General features: G+C 49.6%; 8 protein-coding genes across 8 annotated transcripts; 6 read left to right on the forward strand and 2 right to left on the reverse strand.

Annotated features, from left to right (window-relative positions):
• Positions 1 to 489: 489 nt before the first annotated feature.
• On the forward strand, positions 490 to 1,663 carry N7508_007566 (lactonase family protein; the record flags this gene model as incomplete). Its single annotated transcript, XM_058465630.1, has 3 exons — positions 490 to 742; positions 788 to 1,261; positions 1,308 to 1,663. The coding sequence occupies 3 exons, from the start codon at positions 490 to 492 to the stop codon at positions 1,661 to 1,663; spliced, it is 1,083 nt and encodes a 360-aa protein (XP_058316958.1).
• Positions 1,664 to 1,947: 284 nt separating this feature from the next.
• On the forward strand, positions 1,948 to 3,603 carry N7508_007567 (putative alpha/beta hydrolase; the record flags this gene model as incomplete). Its single annotated transcript, XM_058465631.1, has 1 exon — positions 1,948 to 3,603. The coding sequence occupies one exon, from the start codon at positions 1,948 to 1,950 to the stop codon at positions 3,601 to 3,603; it is 1,656 nt and encodes a 551-aa protein (XP_058316959.1).
• A 418-nt stretch (positions 3,604 to 4,021) lies between these two features.
• Positions 4,022 to 7,717, forward strand: N7508_007568 (uncharacterized protein; the record flags this gene model as incomplete). Its single annotated transcript, XM_058465632.1, has 10 exons — positions 4,022 to 4,175; positions 4,225 to 4,609; positions 4,667 to 4,998; positions 5,048 to 5,333; positions 5,667 to 6,144; positions 6,195 to 7,079; positions 7,136 to 7,310; positions 7,360 to 7,476; positions 7,531 to 7,606; positions 7,666 to 7,717. The coding sequence occupies 10 exons, from the start codon at positions 4,022 to 4,024 to the stop codon at positions 7,715 to 7,717; spliced, it is 2,940 nt and encodes a 979-aa protein (XP_058316960.1).
• A 317-nt stretch (positions 7,718 to 8,034) lies between these two features.
• On the reverse strand, positions 8,035 to 9,778 carry N7508_007569 (uncharacterized protein; the record flags this gene model as incomplete). Its single annotated transcript, XM_058465633.1, has 5 exons — positions 8,035 to 8,235; positions 8,285 to 9,132; positions 9,189 to 9,402; positions 9,472 to 9,562; positions 9,615 to 9,778. The coding sequence occupies 5 exons, from the start codon at positions 9,776 to 9,778 to the stop codon at positions 8,035 to 8,037; spliced, it is 1,518 nt and encodes a 505-aa protein (XP_058316961.1).
• A 1,051-nt stretch (positions 9,779 to 10,829) lies between these two features.
• Positions 10,830 to 12,338, forward strand: N7508_007570 (M20 family metallopeptidase; the record flags this gene model as incomplete). Its single annotated transcript, XM_058465634.1, has 6 exons — positions 10,830 to 10,925; positions 10,985 to 11,367; positions 11,424 to 11,512; positions 11,570 to 11,873; positions 11,929 to 12,056; positions 12,106 to 12,338. 6 exons carry the CDS (start codon positions 10,830 to 10,832, stop codon positions 12,336 to 12,338), a joined length of 1,233 nt encoding a protein of 410 aa, XP_058316962.1.
• A 217-nt stretch (positions 12,339 to 12,555) lies between these two features.
• N7508_007571 (Zn(II)2Cys6 transcription factor) lies at positions 12,556 to 14,560 on the forward strand (the record flags this gene model as incomplete). Its single annotated transcript, XM_058465635.1, has 6 exons — positions 12,556 to 12,598; positions 12,654 to 13,107; positions 13,196 to 13,475; positions 13,539 to 13,711; positions 13,761 to 14,070; positions 14,120 to 14,560. 6 exons carry the CDS (start codon positions 12,556 to 12,558, stop codon positions 14,558 to 14,560), a joined length of 1,701 nt encoding a protein of 566 aa, XP_058316963.1.
• Positions 14,561 to 14,644: 84 nt separating this feature from the next.
• N7508_007572 (DUF3237 domain-containing protein) lies at positions 14,645 to 15,271 on the reverse strand (the record flags this gene model as incomplete). The annotated part of the gene is made up of 3 exons (XM_058465636.1): positions 14,645 to 14,894; positions 14,954 to 15,034; positions 15,087 to 15,271. The coding sequence occupies 3 exons, from the start codon at positions 15,269 to 15,271 to the stop codon at positions 14,645 to 14,647; spliced, it is 516 nt and encodes a 171-aa protein (XP_058316964.1).
• A 1,337-nt stretch (positions 15,272 to 16,608) lies between these two features.
• On the forward strand, positions 16,609 to 18,328 carry N7508_007573 (putative flavin-containing amine oxidasedehydrogenase; the record flags this gene model as incomplete). Its single annotated transcript, XM_058465637.1, has 4 exons — positions 16,609 to 17,820; positions 17,887 to 17,945; positions 17,995 to 18,112; positions 18,170 to 18,328. The coding sequence occupies 4 exons, from the start codon at positions 16,609 to 16,611 to the stop codon at positions 18,326 to 18,328; spliced, it is 1,548 nt and encodes a 515-aa protein (XP_058316965.1).
• Positions 18,329 to 18,438: the final 110 nt, after the last annotated feature.

The following is an 18,438-nucleotide window of genomic DNA, read 5'->3' on the forward strand; positions in this document are numbered from 1 at the left end:
GGGGAAAGATATTACCCGGTGTGGGGGAGGGTTTCTCCGGGACCGAACTATGTGAACTTGTACGTAGACCAGACGGTGTGAACTGTTAGAATTGCAGTTTGATACTACTGCGCTCTGTAGACATGCTCACAGACTGTAATCTGAATACAAGAAAATCTGAATATCAATTGCTCTCCTTGTAAGTTGTAAATTCTCTATCGGGTATATATCCTTCGTACTGAGTGTAGTCCATTGAATTTCGTAGACAGCAGATGGCCATTTTAATTCCATCTTAATAACCCCAGACCAACCCGACCAAACCATAAAAATAACGGAATCAAACCCGAGACCAACAATGGCAGTCAAACGTGTCGGCAGTGAGCAAAACACACTCCCGTTGCCGCCCCTCGATGCCGACCTCCCCGCATGCGGATAATTTACTTTTCAACTTCAATGCTTCGTCCATTTGCAACTGTTCCTCGTCGCGCATTCTCTGTCTCAGCCGCCAATATGAAGCACCACTTGATGGTCGGCACATGGACGAAACCCGGTCGCATCTATACCGTGCAATTCGATGACGAAGCCCTCACTCTGGAGCTGGTCAAAAAGACCGACATCCCCGAAGCCGAGCCAATCTCATGGATGACCTTCTCGCACGACAAGAAGGCCATCTATGGTGCTGCCATGAAGAAGTGGAACAGCTTCGCCGTCAACAGCCCCACTGACATTGTTCACCAAGTGTCGCACCCCGTCGCCGGCCACCGTACGTTTCCAAGTCCCTTGCAGATCCCCCGCTGACCTTCAGCAGCTCTCGCTCCCAGCAGCGAGACCAACACCCGTGCCATCTTCGTCCTCGCCGCCCACCAGCCCCCCTACAATGTCTACGGCAACCCCTTCTATAACTACGCCGGTTACGGCAACGTGTTCTCTGTCAATTCCGACGGAGCTCTGGACACCAATGTGCAGAACTACGAATATGACCCCAAGACCGGTATCCACGGCATGGTGTTCGACCCGACAGAGACCTACCTCTACTCGGCCGATTTGTCGGCCAACAAGATCTGGACGCATATCAAGGACCCCCAGACGGGTGAATTGACCCTCGTGGACTGCCTGGAAGCCCCCGACCCCGGTGATCATCCCCGCTGGGTCGAGATGCACCCCAGTGGCAAGTACCTGTATGCGCTGATGGAGGCCGGCAACCGCTTGGCCGTTTACGTGATCGATGAGCGCACCCACAAGCCAGTGTTCACTCACATCACTTACCCTCTGCTACCCTCTGGTGAGTGACATGACCGTTCCCACTCGCGACTTTGCTAACTCAATAGGCCTTCCTCCGCGCAACAAGTACCGTGGCGATGTCACCTTTTGCACCAAGAGCGGAGAATACCTCTTTGCGACCACTCGCTCCAACCACTTCGACGTGACCGGCTACATCACCGCATTCAAGCTTGGCCCACACGGCGAGATCGAGCGTCAGCTGTTCATTAACCCCACATCTACCAGTGGTGGTCACTCCAACGCAGTCAGCCCTTGCGACTTCAGCGACGAGTGGTTGGCGCTTTGCGATGACCAAGAAGGATTCGTGGAGATGTATCGCTGGCGTGATGAGAAGCTCGCACGCGTGGCGCGTGTGGATATTCCGGAGCAAGGATTTGGTATGAACGCGATCTGGTACGATTAAATGATAATGAACAAAATAGAAGTATATATTATAGCGTGTTGTATATTTATAAATGTAGGACAAATGTAGTATATCGTAGTCCATAGTAAAGAGTAGCGAGAGTATAGAAGTAGTGGGGGATGTCGGCAGTCGAGTTCGGTTGTGCTTTGCTTTCATCCGGAAAGGCAAATCCAATGCCGAACGATGACTTGATGGGATTATCTTACGAGTCCTGGTGTTTGGATTCTGTTTCTTGATTGATTCTTGACTCTGAACTCTTGACTCTTGACATCCTCACATCCATCATGCCTACTCCCGGTCTCCTCTACGTCACCATGCAGCCCAAGGGCTCGCTGCCAGACACTCAGTTCCACGACTGGTACAACACCGAGCATGGCCCTTTGCGTCTTCGTCTGCCCTTCGTTACCAATGGCTTCCGTTTTCGCGCGACCGATGGCGAGCAGCCCGAGTATGTGGCGCTGTACGATATCACCGACATGGACGAATTGACCCGCGAGACTTACTTGTCGCTGCGCACCAATCTGATCAAGACCGAGCGTGAGAAGAAGACCATGGCACAGATCGACGTGGGTCGCCTACTATACGACCTAGTGGACGAGCGCAGCAGCCCCAACTTCCGCCCGCTGGAGGACCAAGCCGACACAGATGCCGAAACCCGGGGCAGCGTTCTTGTCGCTGTCCGAGTTGCTACTGACCCCACCAAGGAAGCTGATCTGGAGCAATGGTATCGGGAGGAACACTTTGACATGCTCTCTCGTGTGCCTGGATGGCGTCGTAGTCGCCGCTTTGTTACTGCTGCTATTGATCCTGCTGCCCCGCGTGAGCACCTTGTCCTGCACGAGTATGCCCCGGTCAATGGCCTCGGAGGTGATGCCCACAAGGCTGCCATGAGCACCCCTTGGGGTGCTCGCCTCATGAGCGACGTGGTGACCTCCAAGAACCGCCGTGTGTATGAGTGGTACTATACGTTTGGCCCTGCTCCCCGTGAACTGACCTCGTTGGCTGCCCCGGATGTCGTTGGACCCTGGAACTCCAACGATGGTCGCACTCGTACATTCCCATCGTCTACCCGCCCAGCTGTCGAATCCTTCGTCACCACCGCTGATGGTGTCGAGATTCCTTACCGTCTGGAGGGTAGCACCGACCCCTACGCACCCGTTGTGGTGCTGAGCAACTCCATCCTCGTCAACTGGAGCATCTGGGACCGCTTCGTGGATGCCTTCTTCGCCCAGAAGCAGAACCAGCGCTACCGTATCGTGCGCTATCTCACCCGTGGTCGCCGCTCTGCAAGCGGCGAGCAGCCCGTCAACATTGATGTGCTAGCCTCTGACCTTGCCACCTTGCTGGAGGCCCTGCGTGTCCCTCCCAAAGCCGCCCGTTTGATCGGTGTCAGCCTGGGTGGTGTGACCGTACTCAACGCTTCTCTCCTCTATCCCGAGCGCGTTGGAGCCTTCATCGCCTGCGACACTAACTCTTCCGCTCCCGAGTCCAACCGCAAGGCCTGGGGTGACCGTGTCGCCATCTGTGAGAAGGAGGGCTCTGTGGACCCTGAAACCAAGGAGTCCATCGTCGGCGAAGAGCTGGCCGAGGTCACCACTCGCCGCTGGTTCGTGCCCGAGTCCTACAAGACCCAGCCTGAGGTTCTCGCCCCTGTCAAGGAGGCAGTGCGCACCAACAGCCTGAAGGGCTTCGCCCACAGTGTCCAAGCTCTCTGTGCCTACGATATCCGCGATCGCATGGCTTCTGCCACTGTGCCCGGTCTGTTTGTTGCTGGAGCCAACGACGGTGTCCTCCCCCAGACCATGCAGAAGATGGCCGCTGATCTGAAGGGCGGTGCTGAGCTCAAGATCATCGACCGTGCTGGTCACTTGCCTATGGTTGAACAGCCCCAGGCCTTTGCTGATGTTGTGACTGAGTTCCTGGCCAAGATTGATGGTTGATTGCATTTATATAAGTTCTCTATAGATATATTTGTCCCTTCAAAAGATTATATATTGGGAAATGACGGAATGTCTTTGATGACCATCCCTTGAGCATATTTACCTCCATTCCCTGTAGCATATTCTAGTTGTTCTGCGCAAGTGAAAGTTGACAGGTATTATCACCGCACAGCTTCATGTACAAATTGATTTCAGCGACTGGTTCATGTGCCAGATTACCCTGGATATCGAAACTGACGTGGAGAAGTGATCTGATCAGGTGGTCAGACAAAATAAACATCACTTCAGGTGAAGTCAACTGGTCAAGTGGGAGGTCGGGCGGACGACGGCGACCAACTGTGAAATACGCATCTTGCGGGGAAACACACTCTTCTTCGGAGCAACTCTCACGCACTTCCCTTCTCATCTTTCAATCACCATGCCAGACAGCAAGATCCCTCAGCCAGGGCCAGCTAAGCTGAAGCGCAATGCCGGCCCTGATGAGTGGCTGGAGGCCGCCAAGGACTGCAAGTACCTGTCAGAACCGCACATGAAGCAACTCTGTGAAATTGTCAAGGAATACATGATGGAAGGTAAGTGAGATCGTTCTTTGGCCTCATCTTACCGTACTGACATGTGCAGAATCCAATATTCAACCAGTCTCAACGCCGGTTACGGTTTGTGGTGACATTCACGGACAATTCTACGATCTGCTCGAACTGTTCCGTGTCTCTGGTGGCATGCCCGATGGCACTGAACTAGACTCCCCGAAAACCTCCCCCTCCGTGATCACATCCGCCGATATCGAACCTCCTTCCAGCATCACAGACCCAAAGATCCGCAAGAAGCTCCGTGGCCCTAGCGTGAGCTCCAAGGACGAGAAAGAGACGGGCGCACGAAGTCGATCAGCCAGTGATACTTCTGCGGACCTTCAATTGGACCGCAATTTTGTGTTCCTAGGAGATTATGTGGACCGTGGATACTTCAGTTTAGAGACTTTAACGCTTTTGCTCTGTTTGAAGGCGAAGTGAGCGATCCCCGGAAGTGTAGCAATAAGAGCACATCACTAACCTACTTTTGCTAGATATCCCGATCGAGTTACTTTGGTCCGAGGCAACCACGAGTCGCGACAAATCACCCAAGTCTACGGTTTCTACGAAGAATGTTTCCAAAAATATGGCAGTGCGTCAGTGTGGAAGGCATGCTGTCAGGTCTTTGATTTCATGACACTGGGCGCTATCATCGACGGCAAGGTGCTGTGTGTTCACGGTGGCCTGAGTCCCGAGATTCGGACACTGGACCAGGTTCGTGTGGTAGCACGCGCACAAGAGATTCCCCACGAAGGTGCATTCTGTGATCTGGTTTGGTCTGATCCAGATGACGTAGAGACATGGGCTGTGAGCCCCCGAGGAGCAGGTGAGGCTGAACATGGTTCCTTGATACGAGCACAGCTAACGATACTCAGGGTGGCTCTTTGGAGACCGAGTTGCGGACGAATTCTGTCATGTCAACGATCTCTCGCTGATCGCACGTGCACACCAACTCGTCAACGAAGGCTACAAATATCATTTCAACAACCAAAATGTCGTGACCGTGTGGAGTGCGCCGAATTACTGCTACCGGTGTGGTAACTTGGCCTCGGTCTGTGAGATTGGAGACGACCTCAAGCCCACCTTCAAACTGTTCAGCGCAGTCAGCGATGATCAGCGACATGTTCCGACCTCGCGGCCAGGCCGCAGCGAGTACTTCCTGTAAGATGAGCTGAGTTACCGGCGCTGGCGTTCAGGTATTTCGAGGGAGCATTATATAATGATTTAGACCAGACTTAATGATGCATACGCCTCTTGGGAAGGAAAGTATTGTCATATATGTACGGAGTAGGACGAATCAATACCTTTCACGAAATCAGCATAAGAAGAGAAGAGGCAAATGGCCGAGGTCGTGTCCGTTCCGAGCCCGGGATCAGTTCCGAACTTCGCGGGTTTCATCCCGAACTCCGCATAAAAGACCCCAGTATATGCACGCTGACCACACAAATCTTGACAGTTTGACATGGAGAAAGTCGACGTACTTATTTGTGGCAGCGGGTCTGCCGGTCTCTGTGCTGCTACTTGGCTTGCACGTTATGGCGTACGCTGCAAGGTATTGGAGCGGCGCGATGGCCCTATGAAAATGGGTCAGGCGGATGGCGTCCAATGCCGCACCGTGGAGATCTTTGAAAGCTTTGGAATCGGCGAAGAGCTTCTTCGTGAGGCTTACCATGTCCTAGAAGTCAACTTCTGGGCCGACAATGGTGCTGGCGTCATCAAACGGACTGGCCGAACAGCGGATACCCAGCCAGGTCTATCGCATCAGCCTCATGTTATTCTGAACCAAGCCCGAATCAACGGGCTTCTCATTGAGCTGATGCATCAATACAACAATCAGCAAATCGACTACGGGTATAATGTCACCGATGTTGAAGTGAACAGCGCCCTTGTTGCAGATCATGATGCCCATCCAATCAAAGTCACCGCAGAGAAGAATGGAAAGACAGAGACTTTTGCTGCAAAGTATGCCCTGGTAAGCATCTATTCATTTACTGTCCAATCTTTACTCTAACTCATTTGTAGGGCTGTGATGGTGCACACAGTGTTGTCCGCAAAGCTCTTGGATACAAGATGATTGGAGACAGCAGTGACGCCGTCTGGGGTGTCATGGACATGGTCCCACGAACAGATTTCCCTGATATTCGCAAGAAATCGACCATCAGATCTCAGGCTGGGAACATTCTGATCATCCCCCGCGAGGGTGAGAGCAACAACCTCACACGCTTCTATATTGAACTTGCCGCGGGAACCAACCCGAAAGAGGTGACCCTGGAGAATCTGCAGGCTCAGGCACAAAGTATTTTCCACCCATACAAGGTGGAGTTTGTCGAAACTGTTTGGTGGTCTGCCTATGCAATTGGTCAACGTCATGCCGATTTCTTCCACAAGGACAACCGAGTCTTTTTGGCCGGCGATGCTTGCCACACCCACTCTCCGAAAGCTGGACAAGGGATGAATGTCAGTCTTCAGGATGGCTATAACATCGGCTGGAAGCTTGGTGAAATCCTCACCGGTCTTGCTACGCCCTCCCTCCTGGAAACTTATGTCCTGGAACGCCAAAAGGTCGCCATTGATCTGATCAACTTCGATCGCTATTTCTCCAAAATATTTTCATCCGGAGCTGCAACCTCGCCTGCCGAATTTCAGGAGGGCTTTGTCAAGTCTGGTAGATATACGGCGGGTTTGACAGCAAAGTATGAGGTCTCGCCAATCACATCTGCATTGGAATCGGCCAAACTCGCCTCAAATGTGGTCGTTGGCATGCGACTGCCGAGTGCGCAGGTTGTGCGCTTCTGTGATTCCCAGCCCATGCAACTCATGAAGTGTCTCAAATCGGATGGCCGATGGCGCATCATGGCTTTTGTCGGTGATCTAGGGGTTTCAGAGAATCAATCGAAATTGAGCAAAGTATGCCTGTCTATTTCTTTCAATGTTGGCCACCGTCTAACTTTGCTTCTTTTCAGCTTGGTGATTACCTTTGCTCGGAGGAGGGGCCAATTCATACGTTCACACCCAAGAGTCAAAACATTGACAGCCTGATCGAGACTGTCGTAATTGGCCATGGGAAGCGCCACGAAATTGAACTTGAGCAGATTCCCGAGTGCTTCTATCCACTCTCTGGGAAGAACCAAACGAGAGGTATCCTTTTCTGACAAGACTACACCGGCCATTGCTGAACCCTTTCCAGATCTACACAAGATTTACTATGACGATGAAAGCTATAACCAAGGTCACGGCCATGCATACGAGTTCCTTGGGATTGATCCTACACAAGGTGCTATCATCATTGTTCGCCCTGATCAATGTACGTGATGCTTCACCGCAAATCAGCTTATAAACTAACAATCATGACTACCAGATGTGTCTGCCGTTATGAGACCTGCTGACTATATAGAGATCGGCAAGTTCTTTGCCGGATTCCTCAAAGCCCAAACGTAGGTTGGCACCTGCGGGCCTTTAAAGACAAATTAATCAACTGAATAATTTGTTATAGGGGCACTGATGCTAGATATCCATCCACTGGCCAATTTGGTAGCAGACTTTGATATGCCTTGCATGCATGGATAAATTGGAAGAAACTAGGGAGTTGTGACGGTGACTATCCTTTCGTAGCTTTGTGGGCACGGTGATGTACAAATCGTCGGAGTTCAGGATGAGAATTTCATTTTACCCAACCAAATCTATTCTATTCTCGAGTATATTACCTTCATCCGCAGGGGCAATGGCATTTATGATTATACTTGTGAAGTCATAATATAGTAAGCAATAATGCAGTCGTTGAACGCTGCTCACGGACTAAAATAAGATAAAAGAAAAAGGACATCAATTGAACACTGTGATAATACTATGGCCAGATGCCCCATCAAAGTAAGTATCGGAAGCTCTCGATCTCATGATCAGTCTTGTTGGACAGCTCGTCCTGCAACTCTTCTCCTTCGGTCATGTCTCTGGGTGAGCCGTAAAGTCTATCCCTTCGACGATTTTCATAAACATAAAAGACGTACAGGCAGATCAGGAAGAAGATTCCAAATGCAAGACCTGACATGGCTGCCTTGATTCCGGTCTTTTCATTATTAGCCATGAATTAAGAACAGGGATGGATACTGACTGACCTGGTAAGAAGGCTCTTCCGAAGGAATGAAGAACTGAGGACCGACAATGTTGCCAATACAATATGCTGCAAACATAAGAGAGCTGACAGTACTCTTCTTTGTAAATCCGGCCACGTTCGAACTAATCAGACTCAGTGATAGAGGGATATTGGCAGCAAAAACACTGCCGAGACAGAGCCCAGTCATCTTGCCCGCTCGGTTGTCAGCATCCAGCTTCCAGATAAGAATCATACCAATCATTGAGATTGCTGTGTTGATGATCATCATGATAATTCGACTCTTTGGAACGATAGAAGCGAATCCCGATGTAAGAATGAGAAAGACGAGCTGCGCACCACCAATTGGCATCTGAATAAGAAGGGACTCGAGATGACCGAATCCAAATCCGGAAATGATGATGGCAGAGAAGCTGGTTAGACCACCATTGCAGAAGTTGACACAAAGCGTGTAAAGCACGAGAAACCAAGTTTGGAGATCTTTGACTGCCATCCAAACCTGTCCCCATTTGAAATTACCTGCGTCCAGCACACCTGTCTTATTCTTCAGCGTTCTTTGTACAGCAATGGAACGCTCCTCTGGCTTGAGGAAGACTGCTTTGGCAGGCGAGTCTGGTAGTGCGAAGAACAAGACCAAAGCGTAGGCAGAGGTGACGGCGCCGAGAATAAGAAACAACAGTTGCCATTGGGCAATACTGGTGATGTGGATATTACCGATACCATATGCAATCAAGCCTCCCAGGAGCACAGCAATCGAATTGCCAAGGAACCAGGCTGCCTGTCTGGCTGGCTGTTCTGCTCGAGTATAGAACATACCGGTGATGAGAGCAAAGCCAGGAGCGATCGAAGCCTCTGAATTTTACGTCAGCCATGCCATAACGTGAGAGCAGATGAACATCATAGCGTACCTCCGACGCCCAGGAAGAATCGGGCTGCCATGAGCCCACCCCAGTTTGTGCAGGCCGCATGGCACATTAACACCCCACCCCAGACAAAGACTGCAATGCTGAGGTATTTTCCCAATGGAAGTCTGACAATCAGATACGAGCTAGGCCAACTCCACCCAAAATATCCAAAGTAGAAGATGGCCGATGCCCAGTTGTATTCGCTGCCTTTCAGGTTCTAATTGAGGGACACTGTTAGTATGTCATTCGGGCCATGCAAAGAACCACTGTATCACATATAACGTACCAAATCTTGTCGAAGGTTGAAAAGTGTTGCTTGGCTGATGGCCAACTTATCAATATACTGCAGCATATAGCATGCTCCCATGAGAGGGATTCTTAGATGGAAATGAGTACATTTTTCATTATCGGATAGAACGGAATACTCACAAAAACATGTCAATCTTCTTCAAGACCTTCTTCTCCATCTCAGGGTTTGTTTCAACCTCAAACACCTGACCAAAGTCTACATCGCGAGCGGCAGAGTTAGACTCATTCTTGAGCTTCCCTAGGTCGACTTCGACGCCTCCGGATGGCGGTTGTTGCTTTTCCATGATGAGATAAACTTTCAAGATAGAATATTGTGAAGATGAATCATGTAGAAGGTAGTCAGTACTTGTAAATAAAGTGTGCTATATCAGCGACAATTTGATTTGTTTCTTTCTATCACTTGGGGGTTTTTCAGGGGGACTATATCACTTTGGAGACCTAGGCCGAGCCCTAATCTCCCAAGCATGGCGGCATTGGTGGCGACGTATAGATCACGAGATTTTGTGATAGGGAAGTCCTCCGCCCTGATTTCCGCAATCATGAAGTTAAGATTAGCGATGATTACGTTGAGAAACTTCATTTCTCCTCTCATCCCAGGCGGGGTTTAGGCGATATCACCCGGCAGGAATGCACGGGCAGGATTGACGGCAATGCGAGGCGGCGGAAGACATTTCTAGATGCCGAAGTAACAATCTTCGTACAGGTAGATACTGAGTTCTGCCTATTGTACCCCTCGCTGTTTGTCAAGAATAAGACTTGATATCAATTGACCTGAAAGCTAAATATTAACCTCGAATCGGCTAGTATAGCGAATCAGCAGTCTTCATCGGCAACCCACTTTACCTATCTTTGGCCCGACGAGAGTAGACACATCGGATAGGAGACTTGGCGATTGATTAGCGACTAAAGACAGGTGGCAGGTCATTCCCCACACTCGCGAAACCTGGAGAAATCCATGTGTCAATAGATGATTGCCGATGGGCTATCCTTCATTGGCCAAGCACATCGCGGGAAGATACCGTTATTTCCGCTTCATACTTCCCCCTCTTGTTGGCATAGGTCTGTTCACAATTATGGTCTTGACAATAGGCTGGTATGATTCCACTCGTCTCGATAACCGCCTGAGCCTGTCGGCAAACGCCACACGAATACTACCTAACTGATTATCTTTTGTAATGAACAGCATATCATTAATGAAGGTCACATAAACGGCTACATCGGATGTCGTCTAGGAGAAGTCTGAGACCTTGGTCATAGTTAAAATATGGATTGTCCCTCATAATGAAGTCCCATCAAACAAACTTAGCAAGAGTGTAGGAAAACGTTCAACCCACCATGACTGTTACAGCAATCGATATCGAAGAAGTAAGGGTTTCAGTGGATGCTGCCCTCCAGGCACTTCAGAAGGAATTGCGAGGACTCAATCACCAGGTTTTTGATCCCCTTATGTTCCGCTTTCTGTCCATGTCTAACCTTGATCCGACCTTCAGATTTGGTCCAATCCCGAGCTTGCATATGAAGAGCACCTTGCTCACAATGCAATCTGCGATTTCCTCGAGTCCCAAGGCTTCTCTGTCACTCGTCACGCGTATGGCCTGGATACCTCCTTTGAGGCACTGAGCGGATCTGGTGGACGGTTGATCAACTTCAACGCCGAATACGATGCCTTACCGGACATCGGCCATGCATGCGGTCATAACCTGATCTCTACCAGCAGTATTGCAGCCTTTCTCGCTCTTTCGTTCGTATTGAAGAAATACGGAATCCCTGGTCGAGCTCAACTGCTGGGCACACCCGCTGAAGAGAATGGAGGTGGAAAGGCCAAGCTTATCGACGCTGGGGCCTACAAGGGAGTTGACATCTCTCTCATGGCGTAAGTGCCTGCGTTAGAACAGCACTGGAGTTATGATGTTCTAATTGTCATTGAAGTCATCCAGGTCCTCATAAAATGTATCCGGAGGAGGGGGCTTGCGATGGTATTGCTGGTACTTTGATGAATGCCCGCAAAAACGTTCACTGTAAGCTCCTTGACCTCTTTCTCATTCTATTAGGCTAAAAAGTGGATTTGATTGCAGGCGAATTTACAGGAAGAAATGCGCACGCTGGCGGTAACCCCTGGGAAGGAATTAATGCTCTTGATGCCCTAGTGTCATCCTATAACAATGTTGCAGTTCTGCGCCAGCAACTGCTTCCGGATCAGCGCATTCATTGTGCTTTCCTGGACACGCCCAAGGTTGCTAATGTGATTCCGGCATACACTAAGGCATTCTGGCAGGTTCGCAGCCCTACACTCAAGGGGCTCAACAGCCTGATTGGAAAGGTGCGCAACTGTATCGAAGCCGGCGCGCTTGCCACTGGTTGTGAAGTCACAATCGAAGAGTATGAATTCCCTGAAATCCAAAGAAGCGCCATTGGCTGATGAATCTGCTTCAAGGGATGAACTCTATACCGATGTCCGTCTAAACGACACTCTGTGCGAGCGATACTCGGCGCATATGGGACGATACAATCGCAAGGTACTCAAACGCCATGAGAAGGTTCTGACTGGATCCTCGGATATTGGTAGGTCACCCCCATAGAGTCCATTGAGCGTCCGGACTGACTTCAATAGGCAATGTCAGCTACGAGACTCCCACACTCCACACAATGTTCGCCATCCCGGCCCCTCCAACCTCATTCCCTCATCATCCGACGTTTGCTGCAGCGGCTGGAACGGATGATGCTCATGCCGAAGCAATTATTGTTGGAAAGTCCTTGGCGCTGATTGGGTGGGAGATGGTGGCTGAAGCGACCCTATTTGATACAGCGCAGCTACAATGGAGAGACGAGATTGCCAAGGAGTAAATATAGAAGTATATAAGGAAAGGTCAGGTATGCACAATATACAAAGATTGAAGAGTATGAAGTTGAATAAAATAAGGAGCTTAAATCGTGCACGTCATGAATGACTCAGCCTTCCCCGCGTTATCGGCCTTATCGGCTTCGGTACTTCTCAGACCCTCAATTCTTCCACCTTCACTTAACTTCATCCTTTTGTCGTGGAGGGGGGGACAGTCAATCCATGTCCTTGCAATCTGGGCGTAACGGCCCACGTTCGAAGAGTGGTGAGTCCCTTGTCCAGGTTTCTCTCAAAGCCGGCTAACCGCTTTCCCCCCGTAGGCTGTAGTACCTGCCGTCGGCGCAAAGTGAAATGCGGCGAAGAAAAACCAGTTTGTGGACGATGCTCCGCCTTACGGCTCAATTGCGAATGGGGCATTCCAGTCAAGCGTGGACGAAGCACACAGATCAGACATCTCGAACCGGCACCGAGTGCGCCCGATCAGTGGCCCTTGTCCAAGGTCGAAGATCTAGTCGATACCCAACCAGAACTCCTTTATACAAGCCCTTCACCAGTTTCTTGGTCAGGCGACTTTGTGCCCTTCGACACAACTCAATTGACACCCTTCCGTCCCAACCTCGTTCCGACCCCGATTTATCCGGCGTTGAATTTCAATAATGTGCCTTGCGCCAATTCCCTGGCGCTCAATACGCTCGATCTCCAGTACTTTCAGTACTTTCCTTCATCCTTCCTCGTTTATTACTATATGAAAGGTTGGAAGTGGAGCAGTTTTTGGTGAGTTTCTCCGTTGCAAGGCAAAGGGCTGCACGTTCTTGTCCTGCATTCGGAGTTGCGTCCTGCTAATGCAATGCACATTCTATAGTCATCTATATCAAGGCCCTGCCGCATCCAATAAGGTAATAATGCGGATGATCTTGGCTCTATCCGCATGTGACATGCATCGCAATGGCTTGGTTGTGCGTTCTCCGGGTCGACCAACAGCAGATGACCATGGACGATATCATTATAGTCTGGCAGTGAAAGAGTTTAGGCAACTTCTCGAGACACCGCGTCAAGTTTCTTTAGATGAGGTCGAGACAGTCTTTGCAACGGTCTTCTTGATGATAGCTTGGGAGTGGCAGTTTGGACACTCGGTGCGTCACGTAAGGCTAACTCCCTCTAGGACTTCACCATTCTCAATGATCTTTCGGCTGATACTCCCGTAGTTACAACTTCATCTCCAGGGTGTTCGCTCCCTTCTGGAAACACACCCTCAACTTTTCCGCATCAAAGATGTCAACGATATGTTTTTATCTCCTGGGCCTGGTAGCCCATCCGATGAGCCTGGAACCGTTGCCAAGGTGTCTTTTATCCCTGAGCAATTCTTACTGTGGATATTGTGAGTATGTCGAGCCCTGGATTTGGTTTACAGCACTCACATCACCCAGATATATCGACTCCAGCTGCCAGCCCATGGGTTTGACCGAGTCTTTAAATGATTATGTTGCAAAATCCGGGAATCCCGCTCTGCAGCCAGATCATCTGCACCGCTGCGCTCGTCTCTGGGGTAGGTGCTTTTGGGGCGAACAATATCCCGATGAGGAGGTCCTGGATGACATTGAGAACTACCGGGCCCTGGAACTGCTGCATGACGGATTCTGTCTACGTCATAGAACTTGGAAGGCTCTCGTGGACTCTGCGGCTGGTACCGCCGACTCTGCGGATGTCATATTCCGTGAAATCCTCACTATACGAGAAGTGAGTGCATATAAAATTCGAGAGTCTTGGTCTTGACTGATTGTGTTAGAAATTCTCCGACCTTTTCATCACTGCCAGATTTTCCGCCGGCGTCTCTGCTCGCCGGACGGTCAACACCGTCTATATGGCCGTCTCGACCTTCTACGCCCAGGTCATCCTCCACCGTCGCCTTCTTCGTGTAGACGCCTTTCCTGCGGCAATACACCAGCAGGCCACTGCAGGAATTGTAGATATTGCGCAAAAGCAGTTTCTAAGCGATCCCAACCTACTCAGGCGTCTACACTGGCCGTTACTGATGGCACTGATTGAGATCAACGACCCGACCCAACAAGCTTGGCTCCGGCAGCGCTTATGGGAACTACGCGAGTTTCATTCAGAATACGTGTGGGTGCATGATGTTGCCGAGCAGATCCTGGCTCAGCAAGATGTGAGCCAAGGCCGATATGTCAATTTGGCGGAATTATTACTGCAACGTTTTCATGCACAGTAAAGCACTTGAGCATATTTGTATATGTACGCAAATGTTTATAGATCAAAATTAATGTCTGATGTCCCAGTCTGCTGCGTGCAGCAGTTAGAGCAAACTCTTATTCTTCTCTACTTCTGCGTCGGAGGGGTTTTCCAAAAAGTAAGCATCGTAGGCTACTTCGCCCTTCTCTCTGGTCGCACGTCCAACAATGACACGATTGTTCATCCAGCGGTACCTTTCATGGCCAGTCTCAATCTTCACGTGTAGATGAAACCAGTACTGGCTGGGGTCCACCGGTCCGCCTTCCATTAGCGCCCGAAGCACTTCCGGGGGACCAGCTCTGGTGCCTTCCGTTCTGTTCTTGGTCAGCCTGTGGTCTTGGAGCCCCGGTATTTTCATTCAAAGAGATCCTACCGAATGTAAATATACGCCCCGTCATCACTTTTGATCATATAGTTGGTATTGACGTGTGTGGTCTGGTCCGCCTCAACCAACCTAGTCATTACATTAGAACATGTCTATAGTTCTGGGGTCATTGAACTCATACATGAAGTCTGCGCCTCCTGTAGGCACAACCTCGCCGTTGATGTACTTTCCCTTCACCGATCCAGACTTGATCGGAACACAACGCCTTCTTCCATAGGGGCCATTGCCGACCTCCATCGGCGGGTCTACCGCACAACGAAGAGTAAAGAGGTGGGTGAGCTTGGGTGGCGGTGACAGGGTTTCCATCGTGAATATCGAGATGTGTGAAGAAGAGAAGTTCCAAGTCGGGTGGGTATCGGGCTACGTCAAGCTTCTCTCCACTCTTCCCCATACCCCGGATATCTCGGCATTGCCCTAGTTTGATCTATAGATCGTGAGCTTGTATTTACTTCATCATCTGCCAAATTAGAAATATTGATTATAGTCATATTCTATGGATTTGATCTAGCATGATCAAACTGTTGCCTTGGTTTTTCCGGCTATGGGTATCTCAATTGGAGTCTTGTATCCACCAATATGCGAATTGATTTCAGCATTCTCTTATATTACTCGCTCCCTGAATACGAATGTCTAGAGGCCAACGCATGTAGGAATCGATGAGTTCTTAGACTCGAGTAAAAGCTCCAAACATCAAGTATCAAGGCAGATTCAGTCATGTGATGCTTTGTTTATGAAGAGATCAGACGAAGCTGCTACACTGACTGTCTTGCACGTCAGTCTGTATGTGGACGCTTCCTCGCTCTCCCTCTTCCTTTTCAGCTTAACCCACCCTCTCACTCATCACTGATCTCCTCTCCTCTCATTTTGGCGGCCCATTTGGGCCTTTTCTCATCTCTATCACTTCACGACTAGCCTGACTGATCTATCTCAGATTTACTTACACGCTTTCACAGGAATTCAGTTCATTGCAATGTATAATATCACATTGACCCGAATAACTAGCTGAGCTCGACTCCCTCAGTCTTCGCCAGACCCCAAATCACCATGGGTTCCAAGGGTCCGCGAGGTGCAACTTTACCCGGGCACGAAACAAACTGCGCCGAACCGCAGGCATTCGAGAACAGTAGTTCTCGGCGATGACTGTTCTCAATAGAATGCCTTCGATCGTTGTTAGCCACCCTGACGTTGCGAGACTCCTTTCGGACGAGATATTGGCTGTAGGCCATTGGAAACGCGAAATCGAGGAGGCCACAAAAACTTGCTCGCAGCAATGCATTTACTTTCGGAGGAGGAGATGTTATCCTTCATTCTCTATTATACAGATGAAATGTACCAATATGGTACCATCTACGAGGCTCCAAGTCCACCATTGTCGGCGGGCGATCTGTTGGGCGTGGACGTAGTGAAGGATCCGATCTAAGCTAAAAATGTTGGGAATCATGACTTACGATATTACATGAACATTGAATTGAATGCGAAGATTGCAAAGGCTGAAGACTCTTGACTTCAACAGTAGCGATTGTATAGATCTGTGAGGCTCTGATTGGTCGATCGAACATTGGGACCCCTGACATCACCGATTCACGGTGACATCAAGGGATGCGAACAAAATCTTGTAAATTTCACCATTTGCAAGTAACAACATGTCAAAGAAAATCGCTATTGTCGGGGCTGGTGCTGCGGGCATGTCCTGCGCTGCCACCTTGGCCAAGCATCCCGAGTTCTCAGTAACGCTGATCGACATCGAGTCGCATACCGGCGGACAGGCGACATCAATCCCACTAGATCAGTCTACCCACGGAGCGAGCTGGCTAAACGATGGCGTTCAAGGTGGTTCGCAAATCTTTCGGCACACTTTCCAATTTTTCCGTCGTTATGGTTACGAGCCCCAGCCGGTCAAGCTTCAAGTCGCGTTTGGTAAAGGGAAAAACTTCTGGACCAACGTGTTCCCAAGCCCATTGGTTGATCAGCACTCGGCAGAAATCAAGAAGCTCTCACGGGTGCTTACATGCATCAAGTATTTGATGCCTATTCTTGGCATCATGCCAGTGAAAACTATTTTGCGTCTATTTCGTTTTAGCACCGATTTCAGCAATAGGATGGTCTTGCCACTCCTGGCTCTGTTTCTTGGAACAGGGAATCAAACACCCAATGTCTCAAGTGTCCTGTTGGAGCGCCTCTTCAATGACCCGCAGATGAAGTTGTGGGAGTATGACCCGGATACACTATTGCCAAATCTCCCTCTCATGTATACGTTCCCAAACTTGAACAACTTTTACCGAGACTGGGCAGCAGACCTTCGCGCCAAAGGTGTTGATGTTCGACTCAATTGCGCTGTGACCATCTTTGAACGAAGCAAAAAGGGTATCGTACTGCAACTGCAAAGTCATGAAGACGGACAACCGACGGGGCAACCATTGACAGAATCATTCGATGATCTAGTCATGTGCTGCCCAGCAGACGAATCTAAGAAGCTCCTTGGTCAATTAGCGACCTGGCGCGAGAAGTATGTCCTGGGTGGAGTCAAGTTTTTCAACGACCTCACCATCACCCATTCCGACTCCAACTATTTCCAGCAGATCTTCGAGTCTCTGTATGATCCAAAGCTCAGTGCGAAGCCCACAACTCAGGAACGCAAAAATCAAATCGCGTTTGCCGAACAAGAGCCCCATAGCCAGAAGGATGGTTGGCTGGGATTCCGACCGATGTACTTCATGCATTCATACGAATCGGACCCTACAAAAATCGAAATGGGGTTCAATTGCAGTAACTACCAGCATCAGTTCCGTGAGGAACTGGGCGAAAACAACTCTCCTTTGCCTCAGGACCAACAGGTGTTCCAGACAATCTTCTTGGTACCAGCCCCTATCCCAATCTCAATTTCGGGATCTAGAAAAGTCCGCTAAGTTGACTGTGACTAGAATGATCAAGAGAAAGACCTTTGGACATGGAATGCCATTGATCCATCCAAAATAATATCGTATGTGGTCAATCTATTTGTCGAGACTTAGGCTGATTCACTTTGACAGACGGAAATGGTGGCATCAATTCGGCCATCGGTGGCAGCACTATCTCAGAGTTGTTCCAGGTATGGCGTTCATCAATGGCACTAATCGGACGCTATACGCAGGAAGTTGGACTATGGTGGTAAGTTTTGCCGGCTTGATAACTCCTTTTTTTCAGACCTAACGAATCACAATACAGAACATGCATGAGATTGCGTGTATCTCTGGCATTGCTGCTGCATACCGACTTGGCGCTACCTATGAACCTTTTGATGACTTTGCTGAGGACTTCTTTGCGAAGTACCTGCTTTTATGTCACGGAACCAGGTACAAGAAGGCCAAGCCGAAGAATGCATAGGCCAATTAGTCGAGTCGTGTCTAGATGGACCAGATTGAGAGCACCTTCTATATCATAGACAACTTATCGCAATAAGACATTTGAGCTGTTTCAACATTTAGGAAGATTCT

The sequence above is a fragment of the Penicillium antarcticum genome (assembly GCF_028974205.1).
Source record: "Penicillium antarcticum strain IBT 31339 chromosome Unknown utg000008l_segment0_segment0, whole genome shotgun sequence".
Taxonomy (NCBI): domain Eukaryota; kingdom Fungi; phylum Ascomycota; class Eurotiomycetes; order Eurotiales; family Aspergillaceae; genus Penicillium; species Penicillium antarcticum.